Source organism: Tauraco erythrolophus, chromosome 13 (genome assembly GCF_009769465.1).
Source record: "Tauraco erythrolophus isolate bTauEry1 chromosome 13, bTauEry1.pri, whole genome shotgun sequence".
Taxonomy (NCBI): domain Eukaryota; kingdom Metazoa; phylum Chordata; class Aves; order Musophagiformes; family Musophagidae; genus Tauraco; species Tauraco erythrolophus.
The window spans coordinates 3,228,137-3,245,763 of NC_141477.1; the positions used below are offsets into that span (position 1 = coordinate 3,228,137).

Sequence of the window (17,627 nt, forward strand, 5' to 3'; positions counted from 1 at the left end):
ACAGCGGAGTTAGTGCAGACTCGTCAAAGGGAGAGAACACAGTGTCCTGACAAAACTGGAATTAGGGGATGAAGATTACTGATGGCAGTTGGTTGTTTTGCCATATGCACGATGCAGGTGTACCTGAGCGCACACCATCACAATCTGGTACGCAATTGTAATCAAGATTCATACACAGAGAGCTGACCCAGCACACGGCTCGGAGATTTCTGCTCTGAGATCCCTACCAGCTCTTCCAGGAGCTGCTGTCTTGCAGCCAAGGCCACTGGTGGGCTGTGACTGGCTTCACTGGCCGCAGGGTTGGTAGCAGTTTTGAAAACAAATCGTTGCAACTGCCATGAGCCTCATGCTTTTTTGCCGTTGTTGGTATTGTAGAGGTTGTACGTGTTTGATAGTAAGCGGTCCGTGGTTTAATTCCTGGGTGTTCAGTGATGGGTCACAGCTGGCAGAACATAACTGAAAGAAAGGAAATTTAAAGTGTAAATGGACAGAAAAAAACAGAGGCTTTGAAGTATGTCATCCACCATGGTGGTTTTCCTAGTCATCCTTTTTAATTTTTTTTTTAAGGTGAAAGTAGTGGGATGTATATGTTACAGCAGTTTTCAAGTACATTTTTCAAAGTGATGTACTCTTAAGTGAGATTTTGCTGCTGATAATGATTCATCCGAGAGGATGGAAATGATTCTTCAGTTCTTTGTAGATCTTTAGATCAGACAGTTGAAGAATAGCCCTCTTTGCCACAGCTAGCTGGAGCTGAGTCAATTATAGAAAGGAGTTTTATTAATAGTTAAATTAAATAGTAGCTTCAGTAGCGTTCGCCACGGCAGTAGCCTTAATTGAAGATTATGCCAATGGGTGATTTGCTGTGCATTTTCTTCCATCATTTCGATCAGGAGCACACCCTTACTGCTGAAACAACTTGCCTTAACCTCAATTTTATTAGTGTTCGGAAACGCTGAAGAATTAGTACAGTGTTTTTAAAGTGCCTCATACGGTCAAATTCTGGGGCTTTTACTGCTATCACAATTGAAGTAAGAAGTTATGAAGACTGAATGAGAGCACAGAGACTTTGCTGATGCTGACCTTAGAGATAGTATTGGCTGTATCTGCGTCAAGTTTATGCCTGAGTGCTCAGGATCCTCAGGCTGTAGTGCGTTCTGTATTAGGACTGTGCTTCAAACTTTCAATGCTGGAGTGACTTTGGTGTGGCAGATGGCACAGCGTAGATTTCTGATACATCACTGTTTTTTGGCTGTTGTCCTTATGGCAGCTGTGCCTGGTTAGGGAGCTCAAAAACGCCTGACAATAATTACCTTTAATTTCTGCAGGTGGCATCGGGGTGATTTTGGGACTGTGTTTATTCTTTTCTGTTTATTCCTCGGTACCCTTTCTGCCTTCGTTACGCTTCCGATGCATCTGTTAAGTAGAAGTGTGTTTGTGTTGTTTTGTTTTTTATAAAGTGCCCTGGATAATTTTTTGTCTTGTCTTTTCACTGAACAATTTGCTAAAGGTCTGAAGTCACTTTCCACTCCCTATTTATCTCCTTATGAATAGCTTAGAATCATAGAATGGTTAGGGCTGGAAGGGACCTTCAAAGATCATCTACTCCAACCCCCCTGCAAGGAACAGGGATATCTCCAACTAGATCTGGTTGCTCAGTTGCTTCTTCCTCTTTTGTGTATAAAAGTTCAGGTTTATGATTTATAGCATCAAGAACCTATATAAATACTGGTCCAGATGAAAACATTTGCTGGGATATTGATTCATCTGTATGTATTTGGGTACATACAAATGATAAAATGTTATGATAAAAGACTCCGTGTTCAGACTCTGTATTTTTCGTAACCTTTAAAATAAATGTGAATTCTTTGTGAATGGTTTAGAAGTATAAAGCAGAAAGAGAGTAGGCTGTGAGTGGGTACAAATCCTGAAAATGCTGTAGTGATGGCTGTACCTCAAAACTTGGAAGTGGTTGGGATAAGGAGGAAAAGTGCAGATATACAGGTAGGCAGGAAAATCACACAGGTTCTTGGAAATCTTGAAAAAAGTAAATTTCTCAGAAGACTTGTGCTGATGCTTGTTTTCTGAACTTCCTGAAAACAATGTGAAATTCACTCAAAGAGCCATCCCACTTCCTTTCCCTAGGAAAAAAGCGGAAAAGTTTATGGACTATTTCATCTTCTCCAGAAAGTGTGTGAACAGTTTAATAATTTAAGATATATTCTTTGATGGATTAAGTGTGAGTGATGTCAGCCAGAGAATTTGTGAAAATAGGCGTTTAAACATCAGGATTTTGTATCTGCTTGATAAAAAACCTGCAGCATTTGCAAAAGAACTTTAAAGGGTGTTAGGAAAAAAAAACAGTTTTCAATAAAAAGTACTGTTACGCTATAGTGATCTTCTGTATGAAGTGAGGACTGGATTAAATGACTTAAAAGACAAGATGGAAGGAGGAGGACAGATGGCCTGGAGAGGAGAGGACTTGTGTAACTCGTCTCGTAACCTGTCATCTCCAGCTTACTGATATTAATCAGTGATACCTTGGCTGAAATTAACGGAATTGCTGTACCCATATGTGATAATACATGTCCCTCCTCCATGCAGTTGGAGTCTATTGATTGCTTGCTTACTTATGTCATATTAAAATAATGAGAACTTTTCTGAAGCCTAATATAGGAGCAGCAAAGCTAATCTAAATGTCAAATTCATAGCAGCTTTTAAAAGAAAGTATTTTAATTTATGGATGTGTGGCAGTATAGGATGTGAAAATTATTAGTTCCCGTTAATCAGTATCTAATCTCTTAGTAAGCAGTACTTTCCAGAAGCAGCATGTTATTTAATTCTGTTTTGTTGTATGATATTTTTGTGGGTTGGTACAACTTGCACCACCAACAAAAAATCATGGATTTTTTTTGTGAATGTAACTCAGTGATTTTGTGGAGCTGTTGTGCAGTCAATGACAAGATAGCTGATATGAAGTGTTTAGCTTGCTGTTCAGCAAATGACAAAAGTCATACTATCCTGTAAACCCATTTAATCCTTAACTGGATGAATAAACAATTATACCTGTAGACATCTTTTTTGTTGCATGGCCTTATCCCCTGTGTATTTCTGGAAGATACATGAACTTCAGATAAGATATCTTCAGTCACATCTTGCCCAGAGTAAAAGTAATTTGATACTGTCTGGAAGAAAATCTGATCTCTTGCTTGACCAAGTCAAAATGATAAAAGTTAAAAAGTTTACTCTTATAAAAAAAAAAGATATTGGGACTCTAAATAATAATAAAAAAAAATATTGTAATGATGGTAACTTGTAGCCTGACCCTACTCTGCTACTTCTCTCTTACTATTAAAAAATAATTGGTTTTTAGTCACTTGAAAATCTTCTACCACTAACCCCCCCTGTTAATTCTGTAAATTTGTGCTGGTCTTAATGGTCCCTTAAAGGTGCAATCGAGTTTGTAACTACCCATGTTGTATTTTTCTAACATTTCCAAGGTAATATTTTCCAGTAGCAATAATGTTAATCAAACCAACAGACTTCAGAAAAAGACAAAATAATATTTGGATGTATGATATAATAATACAGCATTGATTGTTCCATGTTAATTGACTTCGAGCTGTTGAAATTAAGGAATACTGTATCTTACTCATGTACTTGAAAATTTTCTTGCAGCTAAATAAGTCAAGCAGAAAGTGATCAAAGTGACAAAGTGATCAAAGTGACAGGAAATGATATTTAAAAGTATAATCAAAAGGGATACCATTAAATAAATATTTCATTATGCTATACATGTTGAAAAAAAAAGTAGAAGCAGCATGAAAGAATTTTTAAAAAAATAAATCCTTAGAATGGTGTACTGAAATAACTGGACTTTAAAATAGTGTTCAGAATAACATTACATAACTGGGCTAAGAACGTGTGTTGAATTTATGTGACTTACTCTCACTGAAAGGAATTGGTTTGGTTTTCCTATTTTTCCATGCTGCATTGTATGGCATGATGCTGCATTTTATTTATTTATATTTTTCCAGGTCTGACAGCGGCTGCCATGGCGGAGGCTATGAAGTTACAGAAAATGAAACTTATGGCAATGAACAGCCTTCATGGAAGCGGAAGTCAAAATGGAACAGAATCCGAAAATGAAGAGCTCAATTCTAACGCAGGTAAGCAATCCTGTGCGCGCGAGCTGTCGGGGGGCTCTTAACACCTGGTTTTGTGCCTGAGAAACCATCAAAAATCTGTCTCAAATTCTTGTGCTCTTTTATTTTGTAAGCTTTGCTCTGCCAGTGTCAAATCAGAATTACTGCACCCATTCCTCCAGTTTTCCTCCTAACAGCCATCATCTTTAATTTTTTTAAAAATATTGATGAAGGATTATTTTCATTATGTTAGAATGCAGGCTTTTTAAACTGTTCCCTAAATATACTTAGAGTAACAAAAGACTTCTCTATTGGCAACAATACAGTGAGACCAGAGTTTTCCTGTAAATGGTGGAAAGTTTCCAAAACGTCAGGTGGTTGGAACTCATAATGAGTTCCACAGTTCACTGGAGAAAGGTAAAGTAGGGAATGCTAAATCACCAGCTTTCTGGCTTTCCTGTGTTTTGTTCTTTCCTTGAATGTACATTTGCAAACCACAGCTGTGGAGGAGAGTCATGGCAAACGTTTGTCATGGCCTGCTTGGCTGGAATAACCTTTGGTGGAAGCACTGACACCGAGCGCGTGTTCAGTCTGGACGAGCATTAGTGCAAGCTTGAGCTAAGCTCCCCGAGTCCCTGCTCCACAAGAGTAGTGCTCAAAGTGTAAGTCAGAAATGGATCCTTGGAAGAGCATATCTTCTTTGTTTATTCGAATGTTCTTTTAGAGATTTTTACTTGACTAGTGTAGAGAACCTAGAATAAAATGGATCCATTTTGTCTCAGAAAGCTACTGGATTCCTGTTACAATAGAGGCAGGCTCACTTGGGCTCACTTTTTGTGACACAAACAATTCTGCAATATGCTCTCACCGTTTTGGAAACTTATCCATCCCTGTTTTCAAAAAAATATTGGTTCAGGAACAGCGGGATTGTCTGATCCCTCATGGCATTCACATCTCCCACTGGCATTCCCACGTCTCTGAAGTCACACACGCGTCTCTAAAGACGAAGCCACTCCAGCAGTTTGCTTGGATGGTGTACGGCGAATATGCATTGTACCGTCAAAATGGGAATTTATTAGACCAATAAAGCAGCAGCTGGGAGGTCTTAGACTCATTTTCTAAAGGAATAACTCTGAATTCATGACAAATTATGCACAAAGCAGTCTTTCCAAAAGTGGTATTGCCTTTTGCTAATTTTGTGTACTCATCTGTAGTGAAGAAATCTGGCTTCTAATTCATGCATTAAACCCTTCCCCAGCTTTCTGTTATGTAGGATGTGTATTTCTTATTCACCTCTCGGACCCTAATCAATTAGTGCATATTGAATTCAGAAAAAAAAGCACTGAAAAGGCATATTTAGTTTGTGTAACTCTTATAATCTGTGTACAGTTCAAAATGAATTGTGAAGTTTGACTGAATGCTGAGAAATATGGCTGAAGGTAGAATTCCTACAGAAGAGCAAGGAAGCTTCATGCAGAAAAGATACAGAGTTAGGACGAGGGTTTTAAAAGCTGCTGTACAAAAGCTTGCTAATTTGAAATTTGTTCATGGGTTTGGATGTTACCTGATATGACAAAATTTGTATACACGTGGGGAGAATCTACAGTATGTTAATATTATTATTTTAGGTACCTCGTTGACAAGTTTTATGGGGGACTATCATACCAGCCTTTCGACAGTACGTCAAGAGTATGCATATTAAATGAAATTTCTCTATGGTTTAGCAATTCAATGAGTTCTACAACTGACTCAATACCAATTTAAATACTTGGAAAAATTCCCACTGACTTTAGCTGAAGTTACAGTGGGGCCCAAGAATAAGGATGTGGTGTCAGTTACGTAAAGATATTTTCTCAATTTTTTCCCCTTTTCATTGCCTAATTCAGTAAAATTGCCAGGAGCAAATCTGCTGGATCGAGTGCCAGTGTTGCTTGCAGACAGAGAAAGAAGTCCTTAACAAAAAGAACTACTAATAATCATATTAAAAATAACAATTTCTCCTCCTTTTATTATCTGCAGTGCCAGCATTAGGATCATTTTTGTAATGCATGGCTTCTTTCTTTATTGGAGGGTCATTTCTTAAAGATTTAAATAAAGCAGGTACAGCAGGATGTGTCAAAAAGGAAAACCAAATGAAAGGAATGTAAAACTTAACTAGACATTTAACTATACAAAATAACTGAGGAATTATCAAATATTCTCTATTGAAAACTCCTTGTAGACTGAGGTGGGGCATGAAGAGAGTGGGTATTTTCCTTGGAAGTTGATACACATTTTATAACTTTGATTCGCTGGGAAGATAACACCGTGATAATTCTATATGCATGAAACCTTTACCAAATGTTTGTTTTGCTCTAGACTCTTACAGTTTAAATGACTATTAAAAATAAAATGAGGATGTGAAATGTGAAAGAAAACAGTATTTTGAAAGTTTTTTTACTGAGAAGAGGCAGAAAGAAACAGAGCAAAGGAGTCAAAATCCTCATAAGTGAGAAAAACATTTTATTTTAGGAGAGAGACCTACAGTTTCTTTGATTTGAGGTTGTGTTTAATAGCTTCTGTAATGGCTGCAACATGACTCTGCATCTAGATTTCAGCATGAATAACAACCTGTTCGTGTTTCATTTAGCTCCAAATGAGAAATTCTGTCTTTTATTGTTTTAGGAAATTAGTCTGTGTACTATTGCTCCTGGAACTTTATAATTAATCACTAAAGGTTATGGCTGTGGAGAGTTTGTGGGAAATAGATGTCTGAATGGTTATAATTGTAGCTGTCAAATCAGAAATATAGTTATACAGAACAGAGGACCTTTTACTTCCTTTGATTTTTTTTTTCTTTTTACTGTAACAAAGACTTGAAGGATTGCAGTTTTATTTAAAAAAAAAAAAACAGTTACAGAGATTGTTGGGTTTTTACCTCAGTGTTCCACCTTGACTTCCTTTGGCGAGCGTAAGATACAATGCCACTAAATATTTCACATCAGGATGTGTGCCTTCCTCCTCATTCTGTAGTCTGATAGATGAGTGGAATAGTCTCTTTTGCTGTTGTTTCTTTTGAATTAAAAATGTAATTGATCAGTATTAAGTCCTGAATCTTTATTGCCAATTTTTTTGGAAGTGTGTTATTATATACAGACCATTAGCATACTAAAAAAGGATGTCTTGTCATATTAATTTCTGTCCCCATCTGTATCTGTTGAAGTCAATATGAAATAATTTTGGATTTGCTTCTTTAGTAATGCCTAGAATGCCACTTCTGTACTTTCTTTCTGCATGTGTGTGCACCTATGATGATGGGAATTTTTCAAGAATTTTCTCTATCAATTTAAAATCTGAACTCTAACTCTCAGGATCACTGACTATAATTCCTCAGATATTATGTTGTCCTCTAGGAAATTAGAGGTATGGAATTGAATGTTACAAGTGTGTCTAAGGAAGTGAGGAGTAAATGTGCCACTTCTTTTACTACTTCTAGTCCAGCTAGTATGCTTTTGCCATCACGTCCTACCTCCCTCCTTCGTGTGATGTTGCAATAGTCTCAGTAATCGTGGCATTTAGTACTGGAATATTCTAAATGACTTCGTAAAAAGAAAAAAATGCTGCAACAAACAATACTGAAACTGTAGGAAAAATAATGTACAAAAAAAAAAATCGTATTTTTTTAATTGAAGTAATGCATTAGTTCACAGTGCTGCGAAGAATGTTGTTATACATTTGGACATTAATGTCCTCCTTCCACTCTCTCTGCAGAAGAGAAAGGTTTTTTTTTTTGCGCCTTCCTACTCATCATATGAAGTGTTTAAGCAAACTTCTTAGACAGTTGAAAATCTCATATTTAATCTGGCACTACAGGTTCTCTGGCCCCACAGTCCAGCCGATCTGTGCCAGCTGTTCCTTGTGGCTTAGTGTCTGTCTCCATCTTCTTGTAGGATCTGGGAAAGAAGGTTGAATTTAGAGAACCATGTAGCTGGGGACGTAGGTGTCTGGAAGTGGGAGAAATTATATCCCTCTGAAATCTTAAAGCCTCAGTGGCCATAAATTTTTCATAATCCTGTTCATCCTGTTTGGCTACTCCATGTGAGTCCTTGGAGATGAGACGGTTTGTGGACGGCAGTCAGGGCACCCATTGCCTTGAGCCTAGAGAGTTGCCATGGCTAAGGCAAGTCATGCTGTGAAGAACGACTGGTGATGTGTGCCAGGAGTGGCGTGGCCTTTCATGTTCCACCTTGGAAAATGAGTAAGATCAAGAGTTTGAAGCCAGGTATGCTCGTGTGTGTGCAGATCTCTCAAAACCCAGCCATGCAATCAGTTTTGTTGTAGAAATAAGATGCACCAACCAAAACCTCTCTGGTTGCGCAGGAGTGTTTATAAAGATCATCTGTTTCATCATACTAATATCAGGTGAAGCGTATTCTGGAAATTAGCATATAATTGCCTGGGGAAATTTGAAACTTACTTGAAATCAGAGCTTTTTTCCTAATAGTGTGGCAGCAGGTAGTTTGTACAAGTATGTGATAGAACTGGAACATGAAAAATAGATCAGAAAATGCAGTATTGGTGATATTACATGACCATCCTGTAAGGATGCTGTGTTACACAGCTGCATAAGCGGAGGGATCGGTGCATGGCAATCCATGACAGTACCTGCTTGTACAAAACCTCAGTGCAAAGAATGAAGCAATTATTTCCTTCTGTTGGCTTTTGGAGTTACCATGCATGATTTAATAAATGTGTTTTGCTTTCCCAAGAGAGATATCAAACAGTACTAAGTGTTTCGGTGGTATTTCCTTAGGAAGTCAAAATGTTATTCTGTATGTAGAGTCTTGTTGCTTAATTTCCAGACAAGGAGCTAAGTTAGGCAGAAAAGAAAGGAAAAACACCCTAGCTCTTGGCATGTGAGGATCAGAGAAAAAGCTCTTCACAGAAACAAAAAAAAAAATAAAGTGTTATCTTTTTATCCTTTTTTCCCTTCAGTACCTGCCATGCAGTTTTCTCATAAATGCAAACATCCTTCACAATCTGTTTAAAAAACCACAAATACATCACTCAGAGGAATATTTAAGGAACCATCAGGAGGGAAAAAACTCATTGGTTTAATGGAATGCTGTCAAGGAAAATCAGCATCACAAACGACACAGGGGCAGAATTGATACTTTTGCACTGACATGTTAAAAGAAAATCCCATGCATTATTTAGAAAACCCAGAAATCTGTCAGCTGTATGATTGCCGAGTTAGCAGAAGCAGGAGGATGCTGCTCAAGTTGAAAAGAAACGCGTAGGCACAGATCCATATTGTAACCTTTCATGTTCTCCACCCACCATGAATACCCAGCTATTACACGGTCAGCATTTTTTAGTTTTTCTCTTTTAAAATTTTCGAGTGCTTGAAAAGTCAAAAGAGGTAGGTCTTTTATTCTAAAAAGCAGGATGCCGAGGCTATTATTTTATTGTAAGAGTAAAAATGACAAGACCAGAGAACAGATTTTTTAATCCTTGAGTGCCACACAGACTTCATGAAGTCATTCTTCCTGTTGCTAAAGCAAATATTTTTGTGTTATACGAGTGGAGAGTTATTGTTTCAAAGATGATAATTTTATTTAAAGAACACAAAACATTCACGCCATTTAAAAAATATGACCAGTCAAAACTACTGTTAATATTTTTAGAATCACTTGAAAAGCTCGTGAAGCATACATTTAATTTTCTTTAATTGTCCTTTTGCCCAGAGGAATGTATACAGTCCCGAAATAAGAGCGAATTTAATATGCTTTGTTTTCTGTGCCATCTCATCCCAAAACTGGGCTTGTTTGGCTCCAGCCCTAGCAGATATATTAAGACATTTCATCCTAAAAATTGAGACATCTGTGCTCTTTCTGTAGAGGTGTACCTGCATTGGTCTTGGTGAGCGTGAGGATACTTCTCGTGCTGGAAGTTGCGAGTAGCACATAGTGGCTAAGTGGATCTCCGTGTTGGCCCAGTGGTGAGGTGAGCACCAGTGGATTGCACACCACGATAGGTAGGGTAGATAGGAAAGAGGATGACGGTTTTGATGTTCCTGTTTTCCTCAAGCATGTAGATGGTGTTGTCCTGTGCATATGGCTGGTGGTATGACACGTGTTGCACAGCTGATGGGACCAGGCTGCGAGATAGGCGATGAATGGGTAGTGTCACGCAGAGACACAGCTTAAAAGATCTCCCGGAGATCAGAAGGAGTTCAGAGCACGTCACAGCTTCTGTTCAGGTCATCAGTCTGGGATGCTTTTCTCTGGGGGAGGCTGGACGCTGCAATAGGACTGTCATATTACATGTTACTTCTGAAGCCCCTGGCCAAGACATTGGTTCTTCAGGGCTGACCCACAGCACAGAGGTGAGGGAGCAGTGTGCTGGAGTCTGGTACATGAATGACACTCCTGTAGGTAATGAAGGCGTGTACAGCCCCATAGGTGACCGGCTGTGAGGACAAGCTCTGTGTCAGAGTGTTTATGCCAAGACCATAATACTGGAAGAAGATTCACGCGGTGAAACTCCGTGGCTTTCATGCTGCGCTTCCATACATGGGTTAGGAGGTGTGGTGTCTTGGAAGTTTCTTGAACCCATTTGCAAGCGATATCTAAGAAATTGTCAGCTTTCTTCTCCGTGAAAATGGAGTGAAGGAATGAGCAGCAACTTCAGATTGGATATTAGGAAAAAAATTTTTACCATGAGAGTTGTAGAACACTGGAACAGGTTGCCCAGAGAGGTGGTGGATGCTCCATCCCTGGAGACGTTCAAGGCCAGGCTGGACGAGGCCCTGAGCAACCTGATCTAGTTGGAGATGTCCCTGTTCCTTGCAGGGGGGTTGGACTAGATGACCTTTGAAGGTCCCTTCCAGCCCTAACCATTCTTTGATTCTATGAAAACATTCCCGTAACACTGAGCCTTTAAAAGGCTTTATCCATCGCTGCTTGGCAGAAAACGTCCATGGTTGCTGAAAGATACAGAGTAATGAATTCCCTGCAGATAGTGACAGTGAGGCCTTCCTGGAGCCAGCGACTGGTCATTCTGGAGGAAAAAGTTGATGTGCTGGTTTCTGTTTTAAGATGCAGCTCCTCAAACGTTAGCCAGGAAGTGACAAGTTGTTTGTTCGGTTCGATTGTACCTTGTTTGTATTCTGCTGTATTCCCTTTTGTTTCTTCCTAATGGTTTTCATGGGGCCTCTCAATTATCCCAAGAACCTGGTCTCTGTGTGTGACGCTGGGAAACGATGCACATGTATCTATTTCTTTGGCAAACAGGATTTTTTGGGGAGAGTGAATATCAGTGGGTAGTTTCTGCTGTGTTACCCCACCAGTGGGCAGGATTCAATGCCAAGAATTTTAGGATACAGTTCAGTGGAGCGCAAAAGTGAATTTGGTTCTTATCTGCAAACTATTTTAAGGTGCCTTTTGAGATAGATCCTTGAGCAGTTACCTACTGAATGCATGTGAGTACCTCGGCTGTCTCTTTCAACAGCATTCTGATTCATTTAAACATGAACGTAAATACTTTATAGTAGATGTACATGATTCACACATAAATTTTGATTCGTCAGCTAATATTTACATACTCGGATTGACTGACACCCAGCTGAGAAATATAAAGCAGCTCTGGCTGTAGTCTTAAAACTGGTAAAAGAACTGTAACTTCAGATAACTTCTGAAAATTAAATTCTCTGTGCTTTTCTCTGTAGCTCTGGGAAATCTTTGAGAGGAATTTTTGTTTCAGATTTTTGATGCTTATCTTACACATGATGAAATTAGTTGATGTTTATATAACATTATAAGCTAATGTAAACTATTTTAAAGATCAAGCAAATTTAGGTGTTGTCTTATATAGACTTCTGCTTAGAAAAGTTCTTACTAAATGTCTGAGCTCTGGTTTCTGTGAATGCTTTTTGACTGAGTAATTCTCAAGGGTATATTTTAAATGAATTCATGACAATTAGATGCTACTAAATGTTTATGAATGGAGAATATATATTCTTGTAAGTTTATATTTCAGCAGTTAAACATATCACACAATCTGCTTCCTCGGTGTATTTTGGCTGTTACCTTATTTGAAGTCAAAGAACTGCTGTTCCTTTTTCCCAGAGCATAAAGTACATTCTTTTCATAAAGACAGAACTCCTTACAATGATTTCTAACTTTTGCTGGAACAAATTTAATACAGAAAATCAAGATTCATATCTATTAAAAAAACCCAAAACCTTCCTAACACCAAATAAAATACCTCGGGGTGCGCACAGCTTGATCATAAACAACCTCTCTAGATTCTTGCCATATCTGCTATCAGAACTAAGTGCACCAAAAGGTAAACTAGTGACAAAATGCAAATGGTATGGCTAAACTGTGTAGAATTGAGAGCTTTCACATGTCTGTCACCTTTCAGATCCTTTACAAATTTATAGTCTCAGGGTGCAGAGGTCTAAATCTTCAAAGCTTGAAAAACAGAGGTGCAGCATGAACTAATCTTCATTTTTTCCCCTATCTTCTTACAGCAGCACTAATGGAAATGTATTTTGTTTAATGACTCTGAAATCCTGTTTGTAATTAGATGTGGGAATTGGTCTTACTTTGTAACAGATGATACTGGAATAATAATATGAGAGATGCTACGCTGAGACCACTATCCTCCTAAATCTATATCATCTTTCATTTTATTGACAGGAAATGTGTTCCTGGAACAAAGAGATTGATTTTAAAGAGTAGAAAAATAATGTCTAGTAAAAACTCAAATGAAAACATTTAAACATTACTTTGAAGTGTATCGCAAGAGTACATTAACCTTTTAACTTTAATTTTGGTAAACAGTCTTCTTATAATTGTTGCTTTGTCGCTGGTATAATCTTTGAATTAATTCAACAAAAGGTAGGAAACTTTAATTAATGACAGGCTGCATAAATTAAAATGCATATTGTATTTCCGAAGGATTATTCAAAATAATTAATTTTCTCTGTTAAAACACTTTTACAGTCGTAAATGAAGTAATTAGGAGTGGGCACAAAACATGTGAGTGCAGACTGAGCTCACACAGTCCCTTCAGAGTATTAGTCGTCTGCGCTGGGTCCTGATGTCATAAATCATCTTGGCCACTGTAGAGCCAAGGCTACGTTTTTTTCTGGGTCATAATTTTCACATTTGTTAGTAGGAGCAGATATTCGTGGTCAGTATGAGCCTGCCGAAGGAAAGCAGGTTGCTCAGAAGTGTCCCTCATTAAGACACGGTCCCACGTTTCCCTGCTGGGCACAGGTACTGCCATAGCAGTGTAGGGAGCGATACTTAACCAGGAATGTGCCAAATTTGGGACTTTCTGTATAGATTTTTGTTAAGATCAATATAGATTAGCTGCATTGCCCTTTAAAAGGGAAAATCATTCCAGTTTAGACATTTTAGTTGGCTTCTGTGACTGCTGAAGGACATGGTGTGAAGAGTACTGTCCTGCCCTTGGGAAGCAGAGCTGCTCTCTCCGCAGGCAGGCGTGGGGTGAGGAGGCATCTCCGGGCATCTCCGCCTTTCGGGTCTTGATGCTTAGTGGAAAAGGGAAGGAAGAAGAAAAGCGCGGTCCAGATCTACCTCTTTGAAATGCATTTTGTGTTTTGTGTTAAACCGTTGTTGGATAAAAGCAGAAGCGGTCCGGGGAGCAGGAACCATCAGCTGGTGCTCAGATGGACTCTGGCGATTAGGGATGCCAAAAACGCCACGAAATACGCTTGTTGAAACTCAGCGGCTTGCAGATTTTCCACAGTGCTACCAAAGAGCAAGAACAGTCAAGTACCATATGTCAAATAATTATTTTTTATTTCCGAGGTCCTTGTATGTACTCTGTTTCCACAAAACCTTGTCTGCCTATCATTTTGCACGAGGTAACATATTTGTTTAAGCGCTATGGTGTATTAGCATGCTTATCCAATGTGTTTTACTTTCCTGTTTCAGTATGTAAGGATATAAGGAATCCAGTACATAAAGAATTCCAGAATGTTAGGATGAGCAAGTATCAGTGATAGTTGCCTTTGTTAATATTAGTGAGTCAACTTCAATCTCACGTTAATGATGTTTTAACAATCAAAAGTACTTTAATATTTTAAAATCTGGAACATTCTTGTTCTTGTTAAGGCGTGTATAAGTTAGGATGAAAACTGGCATATTACCTTTGATGCGGGCCACATGCTGAGAGTCCCCCAAAGGATGTCATTGGTAGTGATACAGCTGCCAACAGCAGGAGTCTCATGAATTACAATTTTAATCAGATTTTTTAAAAAAGTCCCCTCACGTACTGTTAATTTATGTTTGAGGTAAGAAATGTTTGTGGTGTGATCATTTGGAATATTTTGTCACTCAAAGGAGAAACCATTAGTCCAAAAAACATTTTAATAATGTGGGGTTTTAGTTTAGGATTCAGCACTAGATTTTTGCAGGGTGCCCTGAAGTGACATTTCTGCAGCTGAGATTCGGTAGCAGTTTCACTTGCAACAGTTGGTGCTGTTTAAATGTCTGGCTGATTTGTGAATTTGATGAGACAGAAGTCACAGTGGTCTCAAGTAATTCTGCCTTCGCTTGCACCCACCAACTCAGAGGCACCCCTTAGTTCTGGAGTAAGGACTATCTGGGTAAACAGGACACACGCAGATCAGAACCTTATTACTTTTTATAGAATACCTTGGCTATCTCGAAAAGTTATATTCAAGATTTGTTTTCCTTTAATAAAGTTTTGATCTGTAAGTTTTATTTCTGTGATTTTAAAAGTAAGCATCTGACTGTTTTGCATAATAGGTTATGCTTTCTGCTCCATATTCTGTTTAAAAAAAAAAGCCAGAATCCAAAGCTGTGAGTGACATTTTGGTAGAATTTTAGCAAGTACAGTCATTACCAAATTAAAAATAGATACAGGTGGGTAGTCTGTGTTTTTAGCTCCTTTTAAAAAAACACCAACCCCTAAGGGTATACAAAAGCAACAGTTTATCAGATCGTTCTGGTTAAAATTGTGAAAAACCAGCAGTGTTGGCTTGGACCAGGAGTAAATGTACCTTTATCGGCATGTGTGTTAGAAATCTTTAATTTCCATGGCTGGGAATTCTTTTTAGCAAATGAAATTCTTATTCTTAATTTCTTAGAAGCTTAATTTAAATTAATAAGATCGGTTATTAAAACTTGGTCCACTTAGTCATGGAGAAGAAAATCTTGTTGGCACCATATAATAGAAGCTACTCATTTGTCCATAATCTAAAGAGAAAATGCATGGGTTTTTAGTACGTGTTTCAAATGCCATCTTGATTTGTTTGTTATCTTGGAAATGTGACCAACGTTATGTTATCTGGTAACTACTAAGGTGTATTTTAGCATGGCCAGTTTGTGTATTGGTTTTTGCAGATACGTGTGTGATCTTGGGAGGCACAGTAACCATGCACCTGATGGTTTTAGAATAGCAGTACCTTCCCAAAACTGATGTTTTCTTGAAGGGAAGAGCAGGTAGAGCTTTACCTGAACCATTCTTGTTGCTGAAGAAGAGACCATAATGTAGCGTAGTGATCGTGTGCCATGGATAGACACTCTAGCCTGTACCCTGCAACGTGGTACGTTATGATTGTAGATGCCCCATCCCTGGAAGTGTTCAAGGCCAGGTTGGATGAGGCTTTGGGCAACCTGGTGTAGTAGAGGGTTTTTCAGAATTGCTACACAGGCAGTCAAACCCCATTCTGAATTTGTGAGGATGGCTATTCCAGCCTTTCATCTGTTCTGAGCAAATTTCCATGTTATATCTCTTCTAAATGTTGGCAAAGGTTTAGATAAATTCTAATAAAGATCCAGAGTTTTAGATAGATTGGTTAATTCGGCTGTGTGTGCTTATGATCTAGACTCTAGCGTGGTAACATCTGCCCTGGAATGTGAAGCATTTAGTTCCGTTGACTTTGTCCATTTTATAGTTCATTCTGTCTTTACAGGTTGACTGGAGAGGTACATTCTGAAGGTAAATTAAAATTGATAGTTGAAACTGAAAAATCAGCATTTCCTGTTTAGATCATGTGCATTTTTCAAGCTGTAAAGAGCCATCTGCAATTAATGCTCTTTGTTGTATATCTTCTGTATTTACAGTATATTTGACAATAAAACCTTTTTTGACATTTAATCAGTAGCAGAGTTGTTCTGCCCTCATTATATATTCATGAACTTTATCACCAAGACAAGACATAAATGTTGAGCTTGCCTTCAACATCAGACATGCATTGATATTTAAAACCTAGAAAATTGGGGGACTTTGTGTCTGTTCTATGTTTGTACAATAAAAAAAATGAGAATAGATTCTTCTTTTGAAGAAGATGCTCAGGCTACTGTAAGGATGGAGACAAGTGAAACTTTAGGACTAGTGAAGCTGCCAGCATACCTGTACAGGAGCTGTATCTTCCGTTGCTAACGTCATGCGACATGAGAGCCTGCATTTCCCCCTTTTCCTGTAAGGCATATAATACTAGTTAAATTGTGATTTATATTCTCATATTTCAGATGGAAATTGGAAAGGTAGTGGGAAGAAGTGTCTTGCAAGTTCCTATGGATCTGTTTTCTGATTCACCAACTCCAAGAATTTGATGCAAGGGGGATTTTGACACTTCATCCTCGAGAAAGTCCCCCTCATTTGCAGCACCGCTTGTATTTTTCTTGAGTTTGACAAAGTAGGTATTTTTTGGAAGTTGAATCCACCTTTATTCCCTTTCTCTGTAAAAGCTTAGATCCAGGGAGAAAAATCCTTTAGAAAACACTAGAATAGCTAGCATGAGTAGGATTTTTCATTTCATTTTTTATAAATACCAAATGTATCTGGGTATATACTGCATGTTAAATAGCATTCCTGTGTTAGTGAGAGATTGAATATTAATAGAAAAATATTATCTAAACAGAAGGGCAAATCCATGAAACTTGTAAGTATCTTATATTTAGGAGGATAATCTCTAATGAGATTTAATCTCAATGATTTTGTCTGTAGAAGAAATATTTGCATTTTCCTGTTGCTGGTGACTGATGCTCATTTTCTATCCAACTAACAGCTCTTCTTTCTTCGAAACTGCCTCGAGTGATTACAGCCCAAACCCTGCCCCTGTGCTATGTACATGGAAAATCCAAGTCATCAGATAGCACTGAATCTTCAGTTGGGATTAAACAAAAGTATTGTATTTATTAGATGCAGTTATGACATTGAGATAAATGATTGGTGCAGCTACACAACATCTCACCTTCAAAATTTAATCTTCTACAAATGCCATTTATTTTTCATAAGCTCTTTCCCTTTTAATATGATTCATTAAACAGCCACCTTTTTTTTTTTTCTTCCTGCTGTTTGTTCATCTATTTTGGATGTAGACTCCAGGCATTTATTTCCCCTCTGTCTTAACGTATGGTGTGGTTGATGTAAAAACATTTTAAAATAATGTTCATATTATTTAAATGATTTCAAATCTAAAAGTTTGAAATTGCA

The 17,627-nt window shown here is 38.1% G+C and overlaps 1 protein-coding gene across 1 annotated transcript in view; it reads left to right on the forward strand.

Annotated features, from left to right (window-relative positions):
- The window catches only part of DACH2 (dachshund family transcription factor 2), a 296,688-nt gene that overhangs the window by 192,722 nt on the left and 86,339 nt on the right, over positions 1-17,627 (forward strand). Inside the window, exon 3 of the mRNA XM_086619655.1 lies at positions 4,038-4,169. Within this exon, the coding sequence (XP_086475781.1) occupies positions 4,038-4,169 (132 nt within the window). The remainder of the gene's footprint in view (positions 1-4,037; positions 4,170-17,627) is intronic.